The sequence below is a fragment of the Tympanuchus pallidicinctus genome, unplaced genomic scaffold (assembly GCF_026119805.1).
Source record: "Tympanuchus pallidicinctus isolate F22 unplaced genomic scaffold, pur_lepc_1.0 scaffold8, whole genome shotgun sequence".
NCBI lineage: Eukaryota > Metazoa > Chordata > Aves > Galliformes > Phasianidae > Tympanuchus > Tympanuchus pallidicinctus.
This window is the reverse complement of record NW_026294802.1, coordinates 27,904,503-27,932,201: the sequence shown is the minus strand read 5'-3', so window position 1 is coordinate 27,932,201 and position 27,699 is coordinate 27,904,503. Positions and strand designations below refer to the sequence as shown.

At 37.5% G+C, this 27,699-nt stretch overlaps 1 protein-coding gene and 1 long non-coding RNA gene across 2 annotated transcripts in view; one reads left to right on the top strand and one right to left on the bottom strand.

The window, feature by feature from the left end:
• Nucleotides 1-27,699, top strand: part of LGR5 (leucine rich repeat containing G protein-coupled receptor 5) — an 85,686-nt gene that overhangs the window by 9,392 nt on the left and 48,595 nt on the right. The window contains exon 2 of the mRNA XM_052668997.1: nucleotides 23,534-23,605. Coding sequence (XP_052524957.1) covers nucleotides 23,534-23,605 — 72 coding nt within the window. The remainder of the gene's footprint in view (nucleotides 1-23,533; nucleotides 23,606-27,699) is intronic.
• Nucleotides 4,443-17,529, bottom strand: LOC128073804 (uncharacterized). The gene is made up of 3 exons (XR_008202891.1): nucleotides 16,712-17,529; nucleotides 12,714-13,981; nucleotides 4,443-4,707 (listed from the first exon to the last, which is right to left on the bottom strand). It is a non-coding gene; the product is annotated as an uncharacterized LOC128073804 (long non-coding RNA).

Sequence of the window (27,699 nt, the reverse complement as noted above, 5' to 3'; positions counted from 1 at the left end):
TCATTTCTGTCTTGCATGTATCAGAATCTGTATTCTGCCAGGATCTGTACTCTACCTAGGGAGGAAGAATTGCTTGCACCAATACAGGCTGGGGGATGAGCTGCTGGAGAGGAGCTCTGCAGAGAGGGACCTGCGTGTCCTGGTGGACGACAGGTTGGCCATGAGCCAGCAGTGTGCCCTTGTGGCCAAGAGAACCAATGGCATCCTGGGGTGCATTAAAAACAGCGTGGCCAGCAGGTCGAGGGAGGTGATCCTTCTCCTCTACTCTGCCCTGGTAAGGCCTCATCTGGAGTACTGTGGCCTACCTGTGCGACCTGGTGTAGGGAACCTGCTTTGGAAGGGGGGTTGGTCTCGTTGATCTCTAGAGGTCTCTTCCAACCCCTACAATTCCATGTTTTTGTGAAAGTTTCTTTGTGTCATAGAGCTGTGATCAGCTATTCAGATTTTCCAGCAGTTTGAGGAAGGTGAGATTTTTCTTCTATTTTTCAGTCTTTTCTGTTGCTGGTGATTGCATTCAGATTTTTGATGCAACAGATTTATGGTCTTTTGTTTTTTTGTTTTTTTACGAGGATGCTTACGTAGCACCATGATGCTTTCGTTATATTTACTATGGACAGATATCATCCCACCAAATAGAGTTATCAAATCACATTTGTCCACATATTGGTGCCTCAGCCTTTAATGGCTATCTCCAGTCATCTGTGAAGAATCCTGTGAACTTGAAGCCAGATGTGGTCTGTTTTCTACATTTATCATCAATCACAACAATAGCATCTTGCAGGCATGTAGCTCTGTGTTGCTGCCGATGGGGGTCTGACCATGGGGCACTGCTGTAAGAGCATCAGATTTCATAAAGAATTTGCAATACTCAAACTTGCTGGATAGTATTATATTCACTGTTATATCTCTGTGTGGGAAGCATATAGGAAAATGGTGCATGCTGTCAACATGCCACTAGTTTAATCTGTTCTGATAAGGGCTTGTGAAAGCTAATTATGAAGCAGTTCAGTTCCCAATGAAGCTAAAATAGCATCTCCTTGTGATTATATGGATTGAGCTCCCGGAATGTCAGTTAGCTCTGTTGTAGTACATTCTGTTGGGTCGCAGTGAGTCTAATCTTTATCCAAATATCACTATGTGTTGAGTATGCAAACAGATTTGTTTTTCATATTTGGTGAATGAATAACTGCCTGAGAACACAATAAGAGTAATTAATTGTAAATTATATTCATTAGTGGTTTTGTTTATCACAGCACTGAGAGCTTCCATTGAAAGTGTTCTCAGCTTTCATAAGATAGCATTAAAGTGGTTGTTCTGATCAAGATTAGACCATAAGGAAATAAGTGTATCATCGTGGAATGGTATGCATTCAGTAATGGCTGGCTGTCCTAGCCACAGGAGAACAATAACAGGAAGACATAAAAGAAAAAAACACTTTGTAGCACTATACTTCTGTTCCTTCAGTCACCATTACTAAAATTAAAGTTAAATGAAATACATATCAAGCTGTAAAAGTATGAAATAAAATCAGAGGTGCACTATGCCATCTATTTGTTGTTTGCTGACAGCAACATAGTGTTGTTCATCTGAAGCAATTTGAAAATATAAAACATTTGGTAATCTAATATTTGCTGCCACATTTAGACTCCAGTCTGAGTGCTCCTCCATGCCACCAAGTCCATCGCAACAAAATGCCTCAGACCATTACTCTCCAGTGTGACTCTGACAAACATCTGGTATATTTGTAGGCTTTTTGACTGATGGAGCAGCTCCCGGCTTATTAGACAGGCTGAGGTGTTCAGCAGTGTGACAGGCAAACTCCTGCATTGGTCCCCTTGGGTGCAATTAGAGAAGGCCTGTTGCTACTGCAGTGACCTCAGGTGCACTTTGGGAACACGTGGCTCACCACTGTGCAAGCTGGATTGAAAGAAACAGCCCAGGGCTGCTCCAGGTGGGGAGGATGACACAGAACAAAGGGAACTCAGAATTTTTCTTTATATACTACGGCAGAATTATTGATGTAGTTGAAATTGATGGAGGTGGAATTTGTCAGTAGTTATAGTAAAAAAATAGGCTTTGAAGTTGTGTACTATGATGATTCTACAATGTGGTTTCAGAGTATATCATTCTTTACTATTTAATGATGTAATATGTATATGTTTTTCACTTCTAGTTAAAAGAGCTTTGAATAGTTTCTAAAACATCAGGGCAAGTACAAAAAAAATAGTTGAGGCTGAGTTTTTTATTATACAGGTAGTGAAGCACTGAAATGGTTTGCCCAGAGAGGTGGTGGATGTCCTGCCACTGGTGACATTGAAGGTCAGGCTGGACAGGGCTCTGAGCAAGCTGATCTAGCTGTGAGTGTCCCTGTTCACTGCAGAGGAGGTGGACTAGATGACCTTTAAAGGTCCCTTCCAATTCAAAAGATTCTGTGACTCTATGATCTCAGTGCATGAGGATCTAAATGTGGAGAAAGGAATCCTATCAATGTTTATAAATTCAAACTCAATCTTTACTTCTACGTCAAGATGTATCTGAATAGATAATGCAGCTCATGTAAAAACATGAATGCTGTTTCCTGATAACATTTTCATTTATTTAATATTCATTACAATCTTGTTGACAAGGTTGTTTCTGACCACTGGATTTAGTAAAATTACTTAGTTATATGTTGTAATAGGCAAGGTGATGGTTAGCTGCTGGAACCTGCTTTGGCAGGGGGGTTGGACTCAATGATCTCTGGAGGTCCCTTCCAACCCCTACAGTTCTGTGATTCTGTGATTCTGTGATTCACACCGTGTATAAAAACATTTGAGATGTCAGCATGTAAGCATATACACAAGGCTGAGTTATATTCTGAAATGATTACAAGATTGATTTTAATACCAATTCTGTACCTCATGCTGGTCTTTCAGTATTTCACAAAATACAACATGCAGTTGATTTTGAAAGATGCTGATTAAGAATACTGATTAAGAACAGTTCTATAAGGGATACTGGAGTAAAGCTTATGCTGCTTCTAAGAGCCAGGTCTGGCAGGGAAAGCTAGAGGTTTCTTCTGCATTTTTTTACAAGTAATATTTCCTACCCAATTTAGGTTACTTAGGACAGCAATGCAATTCACAGAGAAAATAGAAAACTCTTAAAGGCAGCTTATCTCATAGCTATCCTAGGAGCAGCTTCACTCTTCAGAACTGTCAAGAAGGAACATGAAGACCCAACAACAACAACAAGGTTTGCTAGTTCTAGACAGAAGTCTCTGTTAAAATGATTGGATTTATTACACATAGTAATACACATAGTTTTCTAGAGACAAACAAATGCAAGCCAATGGAAATACTTGCATCTTCTGGTTAATTACTTTCAGCTGCAATGGTTCAATATGGTGCAGAAGCTCTGTACAGAAGCTTATAAGTTCTATATGAAGTGTAAAATATATAAAGATATATTTAGCTTGGAGAATAGAAGGCTGCGGGGAGACTTCATTGTGGCCTTCCAATACTTGAAGGGAGCATATAAACAGGTGGGGGAACGGCTGTTTACAAGGGTGGATAGTGATAGGACAAAGGAGAATGGTTTTAAACCGAGACATGGGAGGTTTAGGTTAGATATTAGGAGGAGTTTTTTCATACAGAGGATGATGATCACTGAAACAGCTTGCCCAAGGAGGTTGTGGATGCCCCATCCCTAGAGGCATTCAAGGCCAGGCTGGATGTGGCTCTGGGCAGCCTGGTCTGGTGGTTGACAACCCTGCACATAGCAGGGGAGTTCAAACCAGATGATCACTGTGGTCCTTTTCAACCCAGGCCATTCTATGATTTAGGAATCATTAATTGTTATCAGTATCTAAATATTTCATTTTGTCAAAGGAAAAATACTTCTGTTGTTCTACTAGGTAGACTAGTTTTATTAGATTAATTAGATTCCAGTGTATCATGTATTCTAGTATGTTAGGCAATGATGTAGTTTTGGACACAGATACAGAACTACCTATTTTGTGTTTGGAAGGAAAGACAGATCACGGTGTAACTGGTGTGATATCAAGTAATCCAAATGTGGGGACTGTTACCTCCATATTATCTACTCAATGCCAGATCCATTCCCAGTAAGCCTCTGTTTGCTGTCTGCATCTGAAAGTGATAGTACTGCTTTTAAGATCTTTATCCCTTCAATCTTTAAACTATTAAAATAGGAAGGAGATGCCTTACAATGGAAAGCTAATAGCTTACTCAAGCTTCTCAGCTTACTATTCCAGATCTAGGAAGGGATTGTTTATAAGAAGTTTGTAGCTATTCTGTCTGAATTTCATCTCACTTTATATGATGTTATCAGATAAGACAAAGAACGGATATCAGAAGATTGCCTTTGCAAGTTACATTTGGTAGAACTCAAATATATTTCTGTGTTTGTATGCAGATTGAGAAAGAAGTTCTTACAAATATTTGGGATTTAGAATATTTATTTTTACATTAATTTTTATATTTTATATTGTTTAAATGTGGCTGGCAGTCTCTTTGAAGAAGACCTGCTAATGTAGACATGAGCTGGCACCATAGAAGGCACTTTTTCTTGGAGCACCTCTCCATCTAAATTGTTTTTCTTCGTAGGAAACTTGTCTTTCCAGGAAATTCTAAATCTGTTACTCTTCACAGCTTACAAAAAAAGTTTGTTTTGGTTTCTTCTGCTTTTGTATGAGGAGATTCTATGCTGAAAGAAAAAAATGGGCATAGCTATGTCAGGTAACAAAGCATATAAATCAAGTTTGTACCAAATATATTTTGTAATAACATTTTATATATATTTATATATATATAACATGATAAGAGTTTGCATTAAAAGTCTAACAAGATGAACAAAGCTGTATTTTGAAGCCTCCTCCATAGTGTTTAAGGCAAAGAAAACTGTTATATATCCCTTTGTAAAAAGTATTTCTTAAAATTGACGTTATTTGTTTTGCAGTTCAGAAGACTCTGCAGGTAGCCTTAAGAGCATGTACATTTCATTATTATTAAACCAACAAGCAGAACTTCTTTCTGCCATTCTCTGGCAGGATTAATGGATTTTGGCACGATTTTGGCAAGAGTGAAAGCTCTTGCTGCGTAAGCTAGCAAGCTTGACTAATTCTCAGTTGTGCTAACTTCATAAACCTATTTTAAGGTTTTAACTTTGACTAAAGATTAAAGGTAATGACTTCATGCTGCTGCCTTTGAATATATGATACTCTAATACGATTACAGTTAGTAAGTGTAAATAAAATATAGCATACGTATATCTTATGGTACACATGAAAAAAATGTATGTAATGGATATTTTACAACTTCCAGCAAACTCTCATTTTTGAGAATTTAAAATGAGATTCCACAAAATAATTGATACATTAATATTAAACACAGCCATTAAAACGTCTGAAATATTAAATTATAGATGGAACTAGTAAGCTGTATAATAGAAACAGATCATCTGTGTTCCAAAACAATTTACACTTGAATCAAAAAAGTGAACAGTTTTGATTTGATCTGATTTAAGGCTGACTTACTTAGCAAAGCCATTTTAACCTGTAGAGCATTCCAGTGCCTATCGGGTTTTTCACCTTGCCAGACAACCCTAGAATCAGTATTCAGAAAAGCCTAAAGAAAGGAGAAAAGAGAGGAAAAAATATTTTCAGCCTGTCTGACAAGACTACATAAAAAGCTCATGATCAAAGGGTCTTAAATACACGTTACTGGTGTGACAAACAACATTTTTGTCCCTTTATTAGATTTATTTTTCTTCTGAAAACTGCAGTGGCCAGTGCATAGTTTGTGAAAGAAAGCTGGCAGGGTTGTATTCTTTGATTCCTAATTAACACCTTCAGTCTCAAAAGAGAACTAACAGAAATACCATAAAATGTTGCAGCTGCATTGTTATTACGCTTGGTTGGTTTGTTAAAAGTCGGCTGGGCATTGGCAGCTGCAATAAAGGAATAGCTCAATGGATGTTTTGTATTGTGCCCACTGAAGTGAAAGAAGGCAACCATTTTATTTTCAAATGGGCAGCTGCATAGTGATGTTTAAATGGAGCTAAATGTGAGATTTACTGTTAATTTATAGTAATTGGTTATAAATAAAGTAGCGGTATAGCTTGGCTTTCATCTGTTAAAGCCGTAGAACACAAGTTATGAAAGGCAAAAAGTGAATCGTAAGATACTTGAATGGTAGAAAGTGCTGCTTAAAGCAATTACTTAGAAGGAGTAACATCCAGTTTTGCAATGTAATGTAGGAGGGAACTTGAAAGCATCCAGCCAAGCCATTCTTAAGTTATGCTATGAGAAGTTAAGGTAGACAATGCTTCGTCCCACTATAGTGAAAACCAAAATTGTAGTGATGGGGTCAGAACCAAATGCAGCTCTGCCTGCAGTGTATAGATTTGTATTTTGGGTAGTAGAATAAAGGAAGCATTTAACTTTGGTCAGATAAATCTCACTCACATTCAAAAAATGCAATTAGGGAAATATGTAAATCTAGATGTTTCATCAAATGCTAACTGAGGGGTTACCAGTTCTTTCCGTGCACAATGACTGAACTAAAGAACTTCAGTGTCTGTGTAAGAACCATTGTCCCAGCCTCAGAGCCTGTTGGAAACAGAGTCCAGACTGGCCGTGGGAAATACCTACATATTTGACACAGGCCCTGTTTCTGAGAGAAAAGGGGGTGGAATAGAAAGTATGGAGATTTTACTGTTGCATTCTAATCAGCCATGATCTGCCTAATTTGCTTTGATCAGGAAGATAAACTAATTTTCCTATAGGCTGGATAAAAGTAATTAGCAATCCAATGCTTTCATGTTTTTGAAAGGGGTGAAGAAAGGAAGAGCAGAAATTGTAATGGTGGGAGCAAAGTACATCTTTTCGGCTCATTTGAAAGCATTGTTACTTGAAAATAGGATGGTGCCATGAGAGAGAGGCCCTGATTAAGGTGGTTTTGTGGGCCAGGGTGTCATTGTACCCTGTGATCTGTAATGCTGTGCAGCTAATAGTTTCTGAAGATCGGTTTAACTTGAGTTTTGGAATATTTAAATTCTGTTCTCCTTTATGGGAAAGAATTATCCCTCATAAACAGTGCATCTGTTATTCTCTAAGGATGCTGTTTGATTTCCCAAGGCATTTTGGTGTCTTTCTCCATAGTCATCGTAGAATAATTCAGTAGTTAATTAAAGGTTGGATCTACTGCTGACATTGGATTTACAGATGAGGGTTTTTAATCCCACAAAGTGAAAGCGAAAAAGCCATAGCCTACACCAAATTGCTGGACATCTTGATTCCCGATTCAGGTAGGTAGTAGCTCTGCAGGCCTGGCTGTGGCTGTCAGCCCAGCGCATGCATGTGGTATGGCAGAACTCAGATAGGTTTTTTGGGAGATGTTATTCTATTTCTCCTTGGCTTCAACTATTGTATTTAACTATAAATCAGGATGCCCTGAAAGAGATTAAGTTTCGCTCTAAAACCATTAACATGCAATCAGCATGAAATGCCAGGGCATGGTCCTGCAGTCTTAACCCAGACAAACAGTTGTCACTCATGCAATCTTACTGAATGAACTCCATGGGTCACAGAATCTTTCACTTTTAATCCCTGTCTTTAAAATGAAGACTGTTCTGGAAATACCTACTAACCAGCCTAACTAGTATTATACTAAGATGCTTTCAAAGAATATATGCACCTCTCATTTTGGAAGCTTGCTGCCAATCAATAGTCTGAGATTCTGTCTGTAATATGCCTACTATTGTAAGCAGATCTCTAAATTGTCCATCACGCATGACTTAGAAGAAATTGCTGAACTGCTCTCTTCAGTGTTTAGCTATCTCACTTTGACAAATGTGTCTTACAAGGATACAGAATGTATTTTGTGGAGGGCACTGGAGTTTAAAACGTCCTTTCCTTGCAGAGCCAAGACGAACCTTAGGGCCTCGCATCTGCACATATATTTTTGTGCTATGCAATAATAATGCAGAGAAAAATCATGTAACCTTAGGCTGTACTAAAGGAATGTTAAGGATCTTCCCTCAGGCTTCCCCATTTTTCAGAATCAAGTAGTTCAGCAAGCAGCTACGGCCAGCCTGCTTAATAATTCCATCCACCTACATCTTTACATACTGAAAGTTATATTTAAAAGTCAGATAAGCATAAGGATTCTATTTATCATTTGTGTTTCAGTTATATTGCAGTCCACAGCCATAATCAGGATTGTGAATCCACTATGTCAGGTACAGTTAAAATACAGAGGTAGGCCCTATAAAAACTTTAGTAGGGAAAGAAAAAAAAACCCAAAACAGCTATTTATGATGAATGGGAAAACCATTTTATGGTGTGGATAGAAAAAACGGGGCATATGTTCTGTCTCAAAGACGCTCCTATTAAAAAAAATAATATCCTTTAAAGACTGAGTTTGGAAAATTAATTTCCCCTGCCGCAAGATGCGCTGAATAGTATTTGTGAGGGGAAAAAAAAAAGTGTATTTCTGTATGATGTCACTCTTAAACTGAAGTAGATAACAAAGTTTTCGGTTGAGTTTTTATCTTCTACAAAATGTTGGCATTGTAAACATCTGCAGTACTTGTACCCAACCCATGTTATGTCAGCTGCAAAAACTATGTTAGTTTGACGTGAGAACATGGTCACAAAAATAAAAACTGATGGAAGAATTGCAACAAAATGTAGATACATTCATTGAGGCACTACTGAGAGTTGCGGTTAGCAAGGGAATATTTATTGTTTATACTTGAGGAGGTAGTGTCAGCCCATAGGTGATCTGACAATCAGACCTGGATTTTCTTCTCTGTTTCACAACCATGCTTGCCACAGCAAGATCAGTTCCTCTCTCTTCTTACAACCTCTTCAAATTCTAAATAGTAGCTTTTTCTTTAGGGATTTTTTTGAAAACTACTCCATAATTGAATATTACTGTATACAAAGAAAAATTAGATGGAAGAACTGGTAAGCATGTAATTACTTCAAGTCAGATAAGATGTTCCTGCCCAGAAAATTTTCACCACCACCATCCCTGCCAATGTATATCATTCATGGTTATTGCTGGACAGAAGATGCACATCTGGCTCTTCCAAGAGAATAGATAGCAATTGTGTCTCAGAACTTATATATCAGAATTATATCACATTTTCTGTACAATGCAAGCGAGAATACAGATGCTTATAGCTCTTTATTCACAAATCAGAGAAAGGATGAGGTTGTTTTTTCCCTTTTTCTGAGCTGCATAGAAATTAGCTTCCTAAGTCCATGGAGTATTTAGAATAAAAATTGTGAGGAAATAAAAGGATCTGTGACTCCTACAGGCGGAAAACACTATCCCTCGTTCTGAAAGTCATCCTTCTTCCAACCAAAGGTCAGCGTGTGTTTTTTTAAAATAACATGGCAATCTGGAAATTCAACTCTTTTAGTGATACAGATAAAGTTTTACAAGGAACACTTCACTCTTCTGCGATACCACTCATTTCTAGTCCCAAAGGATTCAACATGCATTTGGAGTAACATCTACACAGATTTTTTTTAGAAAGAGGTGTGAACTCTGCCTGTGTTCTGACCATCTGGAAACCATCAGCAAAACACTGAATCTAACCTTACCTGGCAGGACAGTGTGAATCCCAATCTCAGAATTCAGTGTAATTGCCAAAGCATAAGTAACTATTGCTCTTGATTTGCCTTAGGGTATCCTGCCTGGTCTTCAGCTGTGTCTTCAAAAGGCAGCTGGTCTTGTAGGTCATAATGTTATGTTTGCCAGGCTTGCATGGATATCTCACATAACTTAGACTATTTCAGATGGCTCTATGTTTAGTCAACTAGATTGATTCTCTGTACTTTAATGCAGCATTTAGCTGCTCACACATACTTAACTCATGCGAGTTAAGGTACTTCAGGTTGTTTGACATATCCCCATGGGGTAAAAAAAGAGCTGATCTGTGCAGGAAGCACATCCCCTGCGATGTGGAAAGTATTTAAAAGACAGACAGGATAGTCTAAGGCACTTCACAGAATGGCCCAGAGATAAAAATCTGACCCAGCTTACATTTAATCAGCCAAGAGATCATTGGCATAGTTCCTCCAGAAATCTTCAAAATACATAATTGTGATATTATTAACACAGTAAGTTGGGGTATGGAGAGGGGTCAGTTTTGATCAGGGAAAAACCCTGCTGCTTAGGTAGTGTGACACAATTCAGATTAGTTTTGCAGTGAGTTGGGCTGAGCCTGGGTGATTTGTTAGGCCACATCCACGCTGCAGCTCATACTTAAAAGTATGAAGTCTCTTCAGCTGATAGCAAAAAGAGTGGGGGGCACTTGTCCACACAGGTTGGTAGTAAGGTAGATAAAAGAAGATGCAAGAACTGGCCTTCAGGTATAGTTAAAGTAAATTTGCAGATGTAAGTATTTGATGATGATTTTCCCTTATGTCTGGTGATCTTTGGGTATCTTTGTGAGGGCTGTCCAGTGAATTTCACTGACCCCTACTTTGACTATGGTAAAAAGGTCTATTTGTTCAGACAATGAGATCTATCTGGACCAGGACAAATTTGGCAGGGATGTGTTTTCTCTTTTTTTTTTTAATTTAATATTAAACAATCTGCCTAACATTGTGTCATTGGAATCTTTTCCAATTTTGTTTCTGTTTTTCTTATTTTCCGTGATGCAAAAACATTTTATCTTGATTATTTTAATAGTAGCAATAATTAGATGCTTTCTACCCTTCAAAATGGTATCACTGACTGGTTGCAAAATGAAAAAAAAAAAATGCACCAACATTAATAGGTCATACAACAACTTAAATAGAAGTGTGCACGTTATTAAACTTTGCAAATGCACGAAGTTTTTATTAAATAACAGCAAGTAAAAATGTTGAGCTACAATTATTAGAGTTATATCTTTGCTTTCACTCTAAACAAAAAAAAAATCTTTTGATTAAGGGAAATGTTAAACTGTTTCACTAGATGAAGTAATCAGGTTGTGCTTTAATCTGTTTTGTTGTTGAATTAGAAGAAACACACCTTCCACTCTTAAAATAGTAATGTAATTGTAAAGTTGTCAGTCTGGGGTTACTATTTGAACTGATTACACTTGATAAAAATAACAAGCCATGACAAATAGAGGGGCTAGGTTTCAGTAATTCACTAAAGAATGTCTCTACCAAGGCTTTGTGGCAAAATGTCTTGTTTGCAGGACAAATGAAGAGTTGAAATAACAACCCATGAATACCACTGGTGAAATGGCTATGTACACAAGGTGAATGCTAAAGTTTTCCCTTCTGAATGGACCTTTTAATCCAGGCATTATCTAGGGTCTGAAAAAGTCTTCAGTGGCCTTATGTACAGATTAATGGGAAAAGCTGAGACTCAGAGTTGGGCTATTTGCAGAAACAGTTTTCAAGATTTACTGATGGTTGACAAATGCCATTTAAGCTTTCAAAGCCGTCAATATGCTATTGAAAGGGATTTAGAGGGAAATCTTCCCACTATAGAAGATGAGGACTTTGAAGGATCTTGGTGGAAGCCCTTGGTCTCCCCACCCCCCCAAACCTTTCACTGCCTTCCTTCAACATATAGAGGCTGAAACGCGTGGCTATGGGAAAGGGGGGGAAGGTCCCTTTCAAGGGCGTTTGTATATAACCAAATGTGCCAATCTGCTTTTGTTCCGCCATGAGAACTGAATAGGAGTGTTTCTAGAAAAAGTCTCTTGTGCTCATGGTCAGCTTTTCAATAGGTTTTCTGCTAATAGATTTTTAATATGTGAGCTGCAAATGGTGAAATACAAGTTTGAAAATTTTATTTAATTGAAATATTGCCCAGAAAAGACTCTCTGTCCTATAGCATTAGTTAACGTGCTACCATTTCACCATTTCCTTCTCTAACTCTTAACTTTTAAATAAAAGTAATGTCATACATTATACATATGACAAGACAAATCATTGAAGCTTTGATTTTAATTACTTAAAATAATGCCTTGTCTTTTTTTCCACAGACATTTAAAAACATGTTTCTATGTCCTTTCTTTTTCTTTAGTTATTTAAAAGCTCATTTACAAACCACATGTCTTTATTAAAAAATGTTCATTATGGAACCAGGTTAGTAAAAAAAAAAAAAAAAAAGACCTTTGACTACCATGTTTTTTGTTAAAGGGGTTTTAATTTAAGATCAGGATAGCTTGAAGTCTTGGGTTGGTTTTTTTGTTGTTTTTTTTTTATGTACTGTTCTGGATACTCAGGAGCCATGATGAAAATTCTGAAGAAATTAATAAAACTACAAAAGAAAAAAGAACTTGCCAGAGCCTGTGGTCCTCTTAATAGCAATGGTGTTAATGCATGTAGAGCCATGCAGTGCCATCATCTTCAGTCTGCTGCAAGTGTATGAAAGTGCTGCCATCCAAAAGCCAAAACCATGACTGAGAGGGGAATCCCTCACCTAACAAGTCTTCACACCAGCCTGTGGGTTGGGTAGTTTCTTCGTGTATCAGGTCTGTGGGGCATAGACCTGTCTGCACAAGTCTGAATCCCACCAACCCTAAACACCCCTTGGAGAGAAGGCCAGGATGACTGGGCTCAGGAAAATGCGGGCAATAGGATAGCACCAGTGTTTCAAGATCTGCTTCTGCTTCGCAAATGCTTTGACTTTATTGCTGTCCTATATTTCATTACCACCTGAGTCATTCCCAAGCAAGCATCCTTTTCTCACCTCTTATGGAAGAGTTGCATCAGGTAGGCAGTGATCACTTGTGCAACTTGACCATCACAAGGTAAATTAAACCTTGAGAAGATCTCACAGAGTGTCATAGAGGCTGAGCCTTTAGTTCCAAAATGTTAATTCCTCTTCACCTATAAAGAGCTATCACAGTGTAGATCATTGTGAGTAGATTTTCTGTGCTCCTGGTAGAGCTGACTGGAAACCTGAACCTCACGTAAGACAAAAATCGAGAAAAGGTTTGAGAGGAGGAGGAAAGTTAAAATAAGCAGACCCAATAAGTTGCTTTGGAAATAAATTAGGAATTAAAACATAAGTACCCAAGTAAACTGAAGCAGCCATTATAAGGAAAAGAAATAAAGGCTTTAATGGTGAACAATATGGAAGTAAAATAAACTGAGATAAACCACTCCCTTACATTTTCTGAACCCTCTTACCTGGAAAAAACAATAATCTTGATTTTCAGCAGCTAATATTGTGCCTCTCTCTCCTTACCATCCATTCTATCTTTAATTCAACAGATTTTAGAAATGATAAAATAAAAGAGCTAGAAAAAAAATAGGTAGCAATCTTCCCAGTGAACCCAGCAGTACCCCTATCACTACTCCAGGCAGAGATGTGCTGCTGCACGATTTCCATTGGCTATGCAAAACTGCCTATTGGGTAGAAGCTGGCACGAAGCACTGCAGGAAGATGTCCTGCTTCTATGAATGTCAGTGAGAACTCTGCTTCCAGCATCAGTGGAGCCAGGTGTTTGCCTCCAGGCTCTGCTGCAGTGCTGACATTGATTTGCTGTGCTGTGAGTTGTAAGTCATGTAAATAATAGGACGACTGATTCTTTCCAGCATTTTTATGGCATTTGGAATTGCTAGAGAAAAGAATCGAGATCTTGGAAAGTTCATTTTGTGTTCAAAAAAGAGCAGGACAGGTGCACTATAGGGAACACACTTATGTCATATACGCACCTGTGTGCGTATATATGGTTCTGCTGCCAGTTGTTGCTAGTAAATTCTTGCTGGTTTACATTTGTTAAAGATTTGTTTTGCCTACTGATGTCTCATAATATTGCTCTGTGTTATCTCCAGGAAGATCCCAAACTGGTATTTGATACTTGAAACTAAGATGTAGCAGTAGCTGTGGCTGAACGGTGCCCATTAACTGTTTATCCTGAAGAGATTTTCTGCAGATCATTGTAACAATCACAAGAAGTGGTGGGTCACTGGCCTTGAAATGAGGTTGCCAAACAGTAGATTGCATAAACACTGTGAATAAAAGGAAGGAAACAGGAATCATTTAGTTTGAATCACAGTCTGCTAGCTCCACTCAAACCAAGTGTCAGTCCAGCTGATCTCAGTAGAAAGAGTTGCGAAGTATTTTGCCTGCATCGATTTTGCATGTACAGCTCTGATTATTTAAGTAATAGGAAAGGTAAGGAAATTATCTGAAGAGGAGATACGTTCATAAAAAAAGCAGTGCAGCCATTTTCCCTGATGGCTGTGCTGGTATGACAACATATGAAAATACATGCCAGCTCTGTCCTGCACAAGTGAGGTCTCTACTGGAGGTTTCCCCTTTTCATAGTGAGTTAGTGTGTGCTCAGCCCCATTTCATGAACTGAATTCCTTACAGCTACCTCAGGTATTTGTTGACATGAAGTATAACTGTTCAGTTACAAGCAAACAACATGTGTGGACCAGGTATAGATGATGTCTGTATAATATTAAGGATTTGATGTCTATTTATGTTCAGAGTATTTTATACCAACCAGAAAGTATCTGATGATGGGAGAATTTTGAGCATTTCAGAAAAAAAAAAAAAAAAAAAAAAAACATAACTTGATGAAGAAATGCAGTATTTTTAAGTGTGTTGTCTTTGTAAGAAAAAAAGCTCTGTGGAAGGTGTTGTAAGAGGCTGTCAGTCATGAGATGGTTCTGTTAGACAGAAAGGGAAAATGTGTGCATAAAAAAATGCACAGCTTTGTATATCGGAAGAATATTGGGAGTATTTCCAACCAAGGCATAAGACCACCCCTAAGCCAAAATGGCCATGTAAAAAAATGTTCTGTTTCACCTCCCTCATTTGTTTCTCCTCGGCACTTTTTCTTGTGGTGGCGCGAGCAGCAATGCAATGAACCAGATCAGAGAATTGATTTGCATTAAAAGTTTTTATTTCCCTGCTGGATTTGTTTTAATCTAGATCAGATGCAACTTCGATTCAAAAATATCCTTAAAAGGAAGGTGGGATGGGAGGAGATCAGGAGTGATTATTCTGGTAAGAAAGTCAACTGAAAGACTGTGCAGGTAATATGGCACTCATTGGATTGTCCATGCAATATGGAGAAACTTCTATAAATAATTATTTCAGCTAAGCAACAGCACAAATACAGTCATGTGAATAATTCAGACTAGTAGTTGTGATACAGCATAGCATCATTTACTCTGATGAAACTCTTAGATAACTCTTCAATAACAAAAATTTCAACTGAAGTATGGTAAAAGTAGCAGTGCAATTAGTTAGGATGAAAGAGATGAACCCTTGGCATGGCTGAATGAAGATTTTGCCATTTCACCAAGCTAAAACCAATTGGGAATACCAAGTTTATATCGAATAGATCTGCTATTGTACCTTACAGAAAATAACATTGTGCTGAGCCCCTACCTTGTGAAATTAATACATCATAGCAGCATCCAGCACTATCAGGGATATATAGCCTATCTGAGAGCACTTCCCATGATTAAAGTAGCTTCCAGCTCCAGACCTAGCACACTCACCTGTACTTGGGGCTCTCAGCACTGAGCAATGTAGCATATATATTTCCTGTTCCAAATGCATCACAAATTCATGCACAAATTTCTGGATACTCAGGCTCCACAACAGCCAGAATGCATTTATACAGTAGGTGCTGTCAGAGCTCTTTAATGGTTAAATCTTTAGGCCTGTGCTATGGAATAGAGTTGGGGCAAATTAACACCAGCAGAAGTTATTTAGAATGTATCTTGTTATGAGTGAGATCAGGCTGATCCTAATTCATTTCTACTCTCCGCAGCTTCACTGAAGTTGTACTGGATGTTTTGATGAAAATGAGTTTTAACATTGATTTGTATATTATGATCTATACTGTGCATTACACTCATCTTGATATGGAGTCCAATTGGCTGTGTGGCCTATGGCTTCCTTCATGGCTTTAGATCTGTATTTTGAGTCGGTCTATATTCAGGTGTCTTTTGAATTCCTTTCTGATGTTGACAGGGTATAGTGGGCCAGTAAGCAAAGTATTCTGTGCTTTGTAGACCCTCTCCTCTCATATCAGTAGTCATAAGTTAGGAATAACTTCATTGAATTCTGAGGGATGAAATGACAAAACTAGAATTAAAAGAAAGTTGTGCCTTCTTTTTCTGAAATAAATGAACATGCCACTTTAGGAAAAAACGACTATTCTTCTCAATTTTGGCACTGTTGTATCAAATAGTTGTAAAAATAAGCAAAATGTAGAGTTGCAGAAAATATTATGAAACTAAGATAGACCCCAGTACTTTTTCCTAGACTTGGTCACCTCTAACACATAACTTTTCTGAAGTTAACTGTGCTGTCCTTCATCAAAAACAAGATAAACAGTACCTGATAAACAAATAGGAAATGACAAAAAACAGAACAAACATTGTAGTAGACTTCTTCATAAATTGCAATAAAACATGTTGTGTATTGTCTTCAGCATTTGAACAAGATAAATAGTGTCTGCAGAACTCATATAATCTATTTGAATTAGTGCAGCAGAAACAAGTAATAACTCACAAAGTAAAATCATGCTAATGCAATCTGTGGGCATGGGAGGAAGAGGAATTCTATTCAAGCCTCTTTTAATTGCTCCTGCTGGCTCCTGTGCTATAAAGTATTCCTTTAGATATTTAAGCTGTAAATTATACGAGTTAAGTACAGTATATGATTGACATGTTGGAATGTTCTTGTAACTTATCCTGCTAATTATTACTTACCAGACTGAGTCTTCAATGCCAAGCGAAGAGCCATGAATCAGCTTTGAAAGTACATGGGTAATTTCACCTACAGAGCATTGTGAATTTGATACACAAAAAAAGCACAGCACCAAAATCGTTGTACCTAAAATAAAATGTCAGGTACTTGTCAGATTAATTCAGCTCTGTGTTTGTTTGATCTGATCTTTGATCTTTACTTTCTTTTTGACCTTAATTGTTTGCACTGCCCTGCTCCCTCTGCTGGAGTCTTGGATAAACTGAATGGCAAAATTGTTTCCTGAAAAGATTAATCATGCACGTACTGTTTGCTTTACAAATGTTCTGCAGTCTAGATTTAAGCAAGCTTTTGATGGCTGTTTATATGACAGAATAGCCTACCACATTCAGGAATAATGCATGCTGGTTAAAATGAGATTGGTAAAAGAGCTGCTTCAGTGATGAACCATTTTACTTTCTGTGATATTAGAGGAATCCAGTGACTGGTGTCAAGAAGTTCAGATTTTGACCACAGAGTTTCATCAGTTCTGTTAGCTTGTGTTGAATCCAGCCACAGCCTATCAAAATGGTTTGCCTGGATCTGTTACTCAGCATTCACTCAGCAGCAGAGAAATGCAGACAGAGCACTCCTGACCTTCCTTTTGATGCTTCCATAAGTTCAAGCCATCTATAGGATCCTTCCCATAGGTGTCTATTTAAAATTGCAGAGGTTCCATCATCTTTAAGCAAAATGCACTGCTGGAAGCCATACCACTGGTGTGCAGAAGAAAGGGAAGCGAAGTACTGAGGGTCAGAGGGAAAACTGGCCCCATATATTAGCACAAAGCTCATGGAGTGGTGCCAACACACACACTGTCACCGCAAGCTCTGTTCCGATATGATCTGGAAGATTTTTCTGAATAAAATGTTTGCTCCTTCAAATGTGAACCATGTGGTGGAAATTCACATCTTAATCATAGTTGCGCTATGCAGGCCTTCAAAGAACCACAGGTGCATTTAGCAGCTCGTTTTGAGAAGAAATGTCATACTTTAACTGCTAGGAAGCACTCACATTTATGGCTCCTCCCTGTGCTTCTCTCCATGGGTGTGTTAAACATGGAAACACATGCATACCAGCTTGCAAGTTGATTTTGGAAGACAGTATAATCCAGAACCATTAGACTGAAAATATGGTCATGGTTTTGTGTAGCCATTTTGTAAAGCTGTTCACAGCTCATGCATCCCCAGTTGGAAGAGCACTATGTGAATGCTTTGGGGTACATTGGGAATCTAATGGAAAGGGCACTGCTCAAATCATCTTGGTGTTTTGTTCCTCAGTGGCATACAACTGAGTTTGACTGACAGCACATCACTTCACCATTTCTAATGGTCTTATGTCTCATGTCTAATGTCTTAGTTTACCTTCTGTAAAGTGATGATAATTATTCATCTATTTATATGTGGAGACTCTTGAATGAAGAAGTGCTATAGGAATATATGTTAAGAAATGGAAAATACTGCTGCAGTCTTCACAAGATTTATCTGCTTTTGGTAACTACAGCAGGTGGAGTTATTTTTAATATACATAGAGAAGCAATTGTGGCAACAGACAGACAGCAAGCTCTTAATAGCTAGCATATTCCTCCATCAAACAGCGGAGCTGGTAAAGTGTTCTGCCAACAGTGAAATCAAGCGTACTGCAGTAAAAAGATATGCGTAGTGAGGGAAAAGAAGCAGTAATTCTCACTCCTTTTCACTATATTGCATCACTACCTATATGATAGTGTCCAATTTATCTGTAAATGGATTAAGGAAATGGCCTGACTGTAGAAGTTGTTCTCAGCTGGTAGGAACTCAATGTATTCATTTTATTGTCAGTATTTTTATGTGAGTGCTTTCTCTTTCAAAGATTGCCATAAAAATAATTATTAATACATCTTGTTGGGGCAAGGCAGGCCTACAGAAAGCATAACTAGCAATCATAATAGTAAGGCTTGATCATTATTTTAAAATTAGATTACAACTGTTAAAAAATTATTCATTGTCTTTCATCCTGGATTATTGTATTAGCCCTGTGATGGGTAGAGAAGTTTGTACTACTTAGTATAATAGAAGTATAACCAAGTGATAGATGAATAGGTTGCTGGAAGCCAACAGAAAACTTGTATATGTCCAAAGATGGATTTTTGTTCTCCTTTAAAGGCATAAGAACAATGTGGAAAATTGATTCCAAGGTGAATAGTCCCTGAAACATCTCTTGTAATAATAGCTAATAACAGGTTAGTAACTTGGCCTCCAGACCCTACTGTCATATGTTAAGAACTAGTTCACTTAACTTGTTTTACTGGCTTTGGAGAGTTTACTGTGAACTACTCACTTTAAGATGATAACTGCATATTTTTTCCAGCTTATGTATGTGTGCACAACAAAATTGGACGGGGGGAAAGACCTGTGTGTTTACCCTTCTGAGTTCTGTTTTGCAAATGTTGATAGTTTGTTTACAGCATCACCAATTTAAAGAAAAAAGAAAAAAAAATTAGACTCAGGTTGCAATTTGCAGTATTTTCTGTTCTTCAAAAAAATAATGTGCTGCAGAAGCACTTGACAATTAAATGACAGGTAGGATTCCTTTCTCAAGTCACCAGAGACACACCTGGTGATTGATTGGCACAGTATAATTAAGATATCAATATAATGAGCCATGTTGCCAGTGCAGCCAATGAAGCAAATCTTTATCTTCTTAAAAGATGGAATTATCATTTGCTGGTATGTTGCTTTTAGAAACATCAGTTGGAAATAGACTGTTGGAACGCTAATGGAAAAAGAGATGATATGTTCATTTGACTATTCAAAATAACCTACTGCCTTTCTAGCACAGTTCTTAACCTCATGCTGAGCTTAGTTTTCACATATGTTGATTAGATACTATTGCTATACAATAGGAGCATTTTAAAACTCGGCACATATCTTAAACAATGCAGCTCCTTACTGATATGAATGAAGTTTTCAGGTAATTTGATGGTGGAATATAGGAAAGGTTGTGTCTATCAACTCATTAAAGATTTTTCAATACACTAGTAATTTTAAGATTTTCATCATGGTAGCTTGTCGGACTACTGAGTTGGATAAGAATTGATCACAGTTTCAACTGTTTTGCTTCTGCTGAGTATATATGCACAAGCACACAAGGCAAATTGGGAAATTGATCTGACACAGGAACAGAATAGTTCCTCTGGGGATGGTTAAGAGACTTAGTACCTTGATTTTAATATTTTCTCAACATTACAGCGCAAATCCCAATGTACAAGCAACGTTTAATATCCTTAAGTTTTCCAGTAAGAGCATATTACTGATTTTTACAGGCTAGCCTTGAAAGGAGAAATCAGAAAATCTGTTTGATGTACTTTTCAGAAAGAAATCATTGCATTTGCATTGCACCTTTTATAGTCATAATCTGTAAGCCTCCAATTTACCAGCTTGCTCTTCCTGGTTGTTAGCTGTGCTTGATCTATCTAGTGGTCATAAATCACATCCTAGATAGGTCTTCACAGAATCACTGAATGGCCTGGGTTGGCAGGTACCTTAAGGATCATGAAGCTCCAAACCCCCTGCGCCAGACAGGGCCACCAACCTCCCCATTTAATACTGGGGTCCAGCACCCCATCCAACCTTGATGAACCTTGAACATCTCCAGCAGGGCATCCACAACCTCTCTGGACAGCCTGTTCCAGCACCAGACCATACCTTGGCAGTATGATCCAAAGGCTGGCAAGTTTACTGAGAACCTCCAATTTTTTGTCTTTAGAACAGTATGAAGAATTTCTGCTCAGCAGCAGAAACTTTACAATGTGATCCTCACATGAGATATGACTGGTTGCATTGCGTTAATTCTTCATGATTGTCTCACTTCTCTTAGCATCACTCCAGAAGTAACTTCGGATCATGGGATTTCTAAGTCCCTTAATTCCTTCAGCAAATGAAATTGGATGAAATGCATCCATGGTGATTCTGACCCAAAAGAGTACTCTGAATCTAGGAACCATAAGTGCAGATGAATTACTGCAGTGCAAGTGATGTAAGGTTTATACAGGTGAAATAATGTCATCTAGTCAGCCAGTTGGTACAGTTGGGAGGAGCAGAGGTTTTTGATTCTTGTGTTTGAAAGTTTATAAGTATTTCCAGCTGTATCAGCCTAATTAGAAGATATTACCTCTCTCTGCAGTAGTCTTTCTGAGATTCTGAAACCATTAAGGCTGCAACAATAACATACTGACAACACGGACTGCAGTTGTCAGTGTATTAGTTAGCAGTATGTTAAAAACAAGCTCGGAAAAGCATTATTGAACAAATTGGGAAAAAAAATTTGTTTATGAGACAAATGTTAAAAATATGCATACTTATACTGACACACAAGGGCTGCTCTGAAAGTAATCACTCGTACTTTATTATGTTGGTCTAGGACATCAGAGGTAAGTGTTAGAGGTATGGCAATACAGGTTGAATCTTCCCATCAATTTTCCATTCCATGTCGTTGCTGTGTGACAAATGGCAGCAGAGGGACAGTCTGATGCAATGCTGTCTGACATGGAAGTGTGTATGAAGCAAAGGTGTGTCACTGAATTCCTCTATGCAGAAATAATTGCCCCTATTGATATTCATCAATTCTCGATGAACTTTTCTGGAGACCAGAGAGTAGGCATAAATGGTGCTTTTTGTAAATCCACCTCTGGGATCTAAAGATGCATTTAATAAAATGTATATTGCTGATTTTCTGATTGTGTATCAAAGCATGTAATCAAAGTGGTCTCTCGATCTGATCCTCTTCAGATAATAGAGTGAGTCTGGTCTGCAGACTGCCTGTGAAAGATGTTATCGAGTATGGATCAGGAGTTCAGAGATATGGGGTCTTGGGGATATCAGACAAGTCCTGCTTACTACTAATACAAATTAATGTACTATAAAAATAGATTTCAGATTTTCCTGGTCAGTCATCCAGAGCATTAATTAATGTTGTTTGTAGAGTGCCCTAAATACTTGCCTATTTGAAGAAAAATGACACTCACCTTCCATTATCTCTGACTTTTTGGGTCTAAAATGTGTTTTGGTATGTTTACCAAAACCCATTAGGACTAATGTTGAAATTCCATTATGAAACCATGTTAAAATGCCATTGTTGTCTTCATATTCAGTAGTATATGATTCACTGAGCAAGTTTTGCTTCTGCCAAATAAATCTCCGTATTTGCTCCTCTGTCAGAATAAATCCTTTGAGCATTTATCAAAGTGAAAGGCTAATAATCTGCTAAACTGTATGGAAAAATTAGGTGATAAAGAATTACAGTAAGGAATGAATTAAATAAGTGCATTTCTGAAATTATACTTTGATTTTGAAGTGGATGCAGAGAAACCTTACTCAATGGTGATTTGATAATTGTTGTGAAGTTTTAACACGTTCCCTTTATTTCTTAATTTCTATGTGAAGTGTTTTTAAATTGCACATTTTTAAATTCAGAAAAAGGTCAAACATCAAGATTAAAAATGCTGACTAAAATGTATATACTATAGTATGAAACAGCCTGTGAATAATAGAAAGTGGATGGAGCAGGAATAGAAGTAGGAATAGGAATAGGAATAGGAATAGGAATAGGAATAGGAATAGGAATAGGAATAGGAATAGGAATAGGAATAGGAATAGGATGCCTACTCACCAAAGTACAGATAACTTGTTTGCCTTATGAGCTTCCAACAGCTGGAAGAAATAAGGTTATTCAAATACCATCCAAAGCTGCTAGAACCTTTAAGTGTGCTTTCAAGTATATATGTTTATATTGCTTTATTAAAACGATCACATAACATTGCATAAAATATGCTGTCCTCTGATATTTTTATTTTAACAGCATCTATAATAATTCTGACATAGTTGTATAAGTTTTATCTTCCGTGTAGAATTTTATAATGCAGTCTGTTTACAGTTTTTACTCCTAACTCAAGTCAGTCGTAATGACAGTACTGGGCAAGACAATGGAAAAAATGAAGAAACACCTTCAGAATAAGCAGTTATTGTATGAATTGTAGCCTGAACCATAGCCTGAATGATCTCTGACAGAGCTGATATGGCTGGTTGTTTCCTGTGCCAGGAACTACTGTGGAACCCCACCAGGAAGTGTGCTACAGAGAAGGATCACATTACACCCTTGTTTTATGGTTCATTTCACTTATTTAATGCAATTTGAGAACTTGCAAAAAAAGAGCACTGTAGAACGGCGATATTTATTTTTTGAAAATATGTCCCTTATTTAACACAAGTGGGTTGGGTTTTGGGGACACCTAATGTGACACATGGAAAATCAGTAGGCTCATACAGCAAGTTGTACAGCAAAAGCATTATTTTTCCATGCTCATGAAATGTAAAGAGTCATGCAAATAGTTTGCACCTGTGCAGCTTTGCTTGTCTGCTTTAGTAAACCTACGGTATGCTGCAGTGCAACGACAGTGAATATCAGAGTAGTTTTCCTTTACTACTCCAAATAAATTTTAATATAGTACAGTGGTTTATTAAAATTATGCAGCCTAAAAGGGTTGTTTAGTATTCCAGCTGATTTATGGAGAGTGATAAAACATTCCAAATTTTTTTTGGAAATAAGGAACATGCAATAGCTTGTATTGCTTTGACAAAGCCATTTTCATACAAAAGTAGAATGTTTAAAGTGCTAACTAGATAATGATTCATCAGTTCTGGCACAGGAACTAATTTTTTTAATGTGTTACTTAAAAATGTGTGGAATGAACAGCTGGATACCACAGTTGTGACATGCCATATTAAGTCTCTGTCTGTTTTCCCCTACAGTGATCTCAGTATGAACAACATTACTAAGCTGCCCTCGAACCCCGTGCACAATCTCCGCTTCCTGGAAGAGCTGTAAGTATCATTGTATCCTTGATGGGCATAGTCAGTGCTAGACACATTCCTGTGTTTGTCTCTCATACTTACTGTGGGAACCAGATAAAACGGTGCAGGAAAGCTGTCAGCCTGACACTTTTGGCACATGCGGAAACACTTAGTTGAAAAAAATAGATTGCTTGTGATTCTGGAAGTGAACGTATAAAAGAGTTACCGAGAGGCTACAACTTCTCTAGGCAGGGACAGAGCCAAACAAATTAAAATTTTCAAACAAGGGCTGTTTAAAAGAACTGGATTGCTTTTTGGAAATAGTTAAGCAGCAGGATATTAAAAGTTTGAATACTGGCTCATGTTTATTAAAATAGCAAGTAAAGCTATAATCAAAACCAAATCTTGCTGCTTCGTTCTGCCTGTGTCAAGGACAATTGAGTCCACATTTCCTAGTATCGGGGCTTCTTGTCCCAATCACTTTTAATTACTGTTTCCTTACTCTGAAGTTCAGCATCCCTGAAGGCTGACTGTAAAATGCAGAATCCTACACAAAGCTTAGTTAGGCTATCTAGTACGTTCACTGAGGGGGAAAAGCACTCTGCAAAAACCAGCTGACCAAACACTACATCAAAAGAGGAATGCTGGTTTGAAGTGATGGTGACTAACCAAAAGTGAAAAGTATTGTGCATTCTTGAGACCTGGATTTAGCAGTGACCCTAGCTACAATGACCCAAGCTTAAAAGAAAATTTAAGTTCCTGAGGAGCGATGGAGACTCTGTAAATGATGTACCAGAGCTCTTGTGGGAAACAGCTGGCACCTGCATCTGCATCTGCATGAATACCTCTAAAAGTTGATTAAAAGAATTGTGTAGGCATCAACCCCTCCTATGAATCGTGCTTTATAAGCTTTTAAAACGAAAGCCCTTTTTTTTATAGCGAGTTTAGCTACTAACACACCATAAAACCCACGTAAGATATGCAAAGTCATGATTGTGCCCTTCTTGCAAAGCCACAGTTTATTTTAAGCTGTGAAATGTGCACAGTCCTCTGCAATTTAAATCACCTTTGGGTGTTTATTGCACTGATGACTTCTGGTGTCCTTGCTAACATTCATTAGAATTTTGACATCTTGTATTTGCAATTGGCATCTATGAAGGAAAAAAAAAGAGAAAAAAAAAAAAAAAACATTTTGGTGATGCTGAGTTTGAACAGTGCTTCTTTTTTTCTCTTTCCTTTTCATCTTATATATTTTTGTCTTATTTTTATTACTGGATTTACAAAGCATTATTTCTTTTAATTCTGTCTTTTCCTTTGCTTTCTTCCTTGCTTTGGTCTTTATTGCTCCTGGTGCAGGTTTCAACCAAAGCAGGGACATAACAAGGAGAGATGTCAAACACCAAGGATTACAATATTAAGTGCACATGAAGGGAATCATTCCACAAAGACTTAGTGGATTTTTTAATGTACATGTTTGCTTGGTCATTCTCAAGGAGAAAAAAACAAAAGTTTGGGCTTTTCCTGGAATGGAGTTTTCACGCATTAAGCCAAGTTACCTTCCCTCTCAGAATTAAATGACCCAAATAGTGAGACATATCACAGCTGGAGAGACTGTTCAGCAACCTACTTCATCTCCTTGATCAAGAAATTTGGGGGTATTTAGAAGTGTTATTCTTGTGCTAAACCCATATGTTCCACCTGAAATATGAAACCACTGTCTTTGTAACCCTTTCTTCCAAATCATGTAATTTCAGTTTCTCATCATTGATGGCAGCAGGAAAGTATTTCATTGCTACATCTTGCTTTCCATGTGCACAGTCAGCTCCCCATTTGTTTCACACCATCCAGTCATTCTGATGTTGCTTTATAACAGCCTTCCAATTTATATTCACTTTCAAGTACGTATAGACAAATGAACCCTTTGAAGATCTGAGGTAACTGATTACCTCTTCTTAAGGCAAATTCAAACACATTGTGCTGGGAGCGCCTTTGGTGCTCAGAGCCATGTATGATACAATTCAGTCTAATAATACTTAGAAGTATAGACAGTGGAAGGGGAACTGTATATTAAGTTCTGAAGCAGGCAGTAACAGCCGCTGTAGTTTCCACCCTCCTTTTATACTCATTTCTGAGCATTGATTGCACGTATTAAAATTATTTTACCCATCCAAGCATTGCTATATTATTTTTACTCCTGGCTTACCTGGGAATTCTGCATTTTGTTTATCTGGCTCGGTTAAGGTGGGCTATTGTAAAATGTAACTTGACTAATAATGCAAACATGGTAAAAATAAGGTTTTACTAGATCCTTGTATCAAAGCATTGACCCCATGAGATTAAAATGCATCTTAGAAATGCCTATCCACTCTTTTAAATACAACAACAGCAGGAGCATAAAAATGCAAATTCTAGGGCTTTTTAACATTGAAAAATGTATTAGTAATCCCTTTATAGTAGGCCTGGTTCAAAAATCTGATAAAGGTTAACGATAGATCGACTGAGATTTAGATTAAATGCTACATGCTTGATGTGTGGTTTGGCAATACTAGCATCTCATTACCCCCAAAGAACTGGTCAGGTCTGCTCTGCTAATTCTGACCTCCTAAGCTGACTGATCCACTCCTCAAGATGAGGTTCAACACCTCTGCAAGCAGCATTCTTGAGGTCCTGATGACTGTGCCTGGTATTTATCTTTAACCAAAGCCTTTGATCATTGAAATGCAGCAACATATTGAAACTATGCCATATTTTTGAGATGCATTTTCCTCCAAAAATTTTAGAAAATATTGTGGTACTTTGAAATGTTCTAGCTCCTGAAAAGTTTAGTTTTGAGCAAGGTCTTTTGCTTTCAAAATGATTTTTTTTCCAGGCCTTTGAGACCCATCATAATTTTTTCTTAAAGTACACATGATGGAACTCCCACCAAGAAAGAAATCTATGCTTCAGCTGCTAGATTATCAGCAAGTTGCTCTGCATGGACTTGTACAACACCATTAAGGAAAGTTCTTCATTATAAATTCAAAATAATTGCAGATATTTATCAGTATTACTGAGCCCAAGACTCAATCCTGTGTGGAGTCTTTCTATATTTGTGTCATTCTATGATATATTTAGCACACTTGTATTAATAGAGTAGTGAATTAGAGCAATGCATTAACAAAAAAAGCTTTTTAGAAAGTATATAGAATTACGTAAGTTAGGACTTTTGAAGACAATATCTGAATGTAAGCATATCATTTTGAGATCACTAACACTTCAAAGCAGTGCCTGAAAGTGTTTTATTTTATAAATTGATATACCTGTGAAGAGTGAGGAAGAAAGCCAATAATTATTTAAAATGATTGGATTCAGGTCTAGCTACAAACATTTCCAGCTAGTTATTTCCACACATATATGGATACATATATATGTATGTATACAGATAAATATATGCACACTCACCCATGCACACACGTACATGAGGCTTTTATTTCAATTTTAAACACAGGAACACTCCATAGAAGAGCAAATCTCCAAGTGATTCTTACAGTACTTTGCTGTTTTTCAGCAACTCAGAATAGACTTTTTAGCAAAACTTAAAAAAAAAAAAAAACAGGACTGTTTTATTGCGTTTATTTGACCTACAGTTTCACAAAACCCAGTGACAGAGACACCTTCAAAGCTCCATACAGCTACAGGAAAGTTTATTGAAACCAATGTCCACATTTTTTCACATTGCCCACAGTATTATTACATCAGTTATTTAGGCAGAAGTGATTTAATCATGCATTTTAATACTATACTGCAGGCAGGATTGCAGATACAGTGCAAAAAAGATGTATTATGTGAAAGTCACCATCAGGTGTGTGGAAATCCCTTTGCATTGCAGAAGTGCTAAAAGACCACTGAAAATGAAGATCTAAATAACCAGACATGACCTATTATCTGTTCTTATTTACTATTTTCTTTTTACTTCCCTTTCTGTTTGCTCTGTTTTCCTACAAAGAGGTATTTAAAACTGTTCGTGAGAATCGGGTGTTACTGTCCCTGCCAGCTCTGAGTGGTGGGACTGAGCTCTTCAGTCATTTATGTCTTTGAAAACTGGGAGCATTGGCTCCTGGGGTTGTGTACCATCCTTCTTTTTG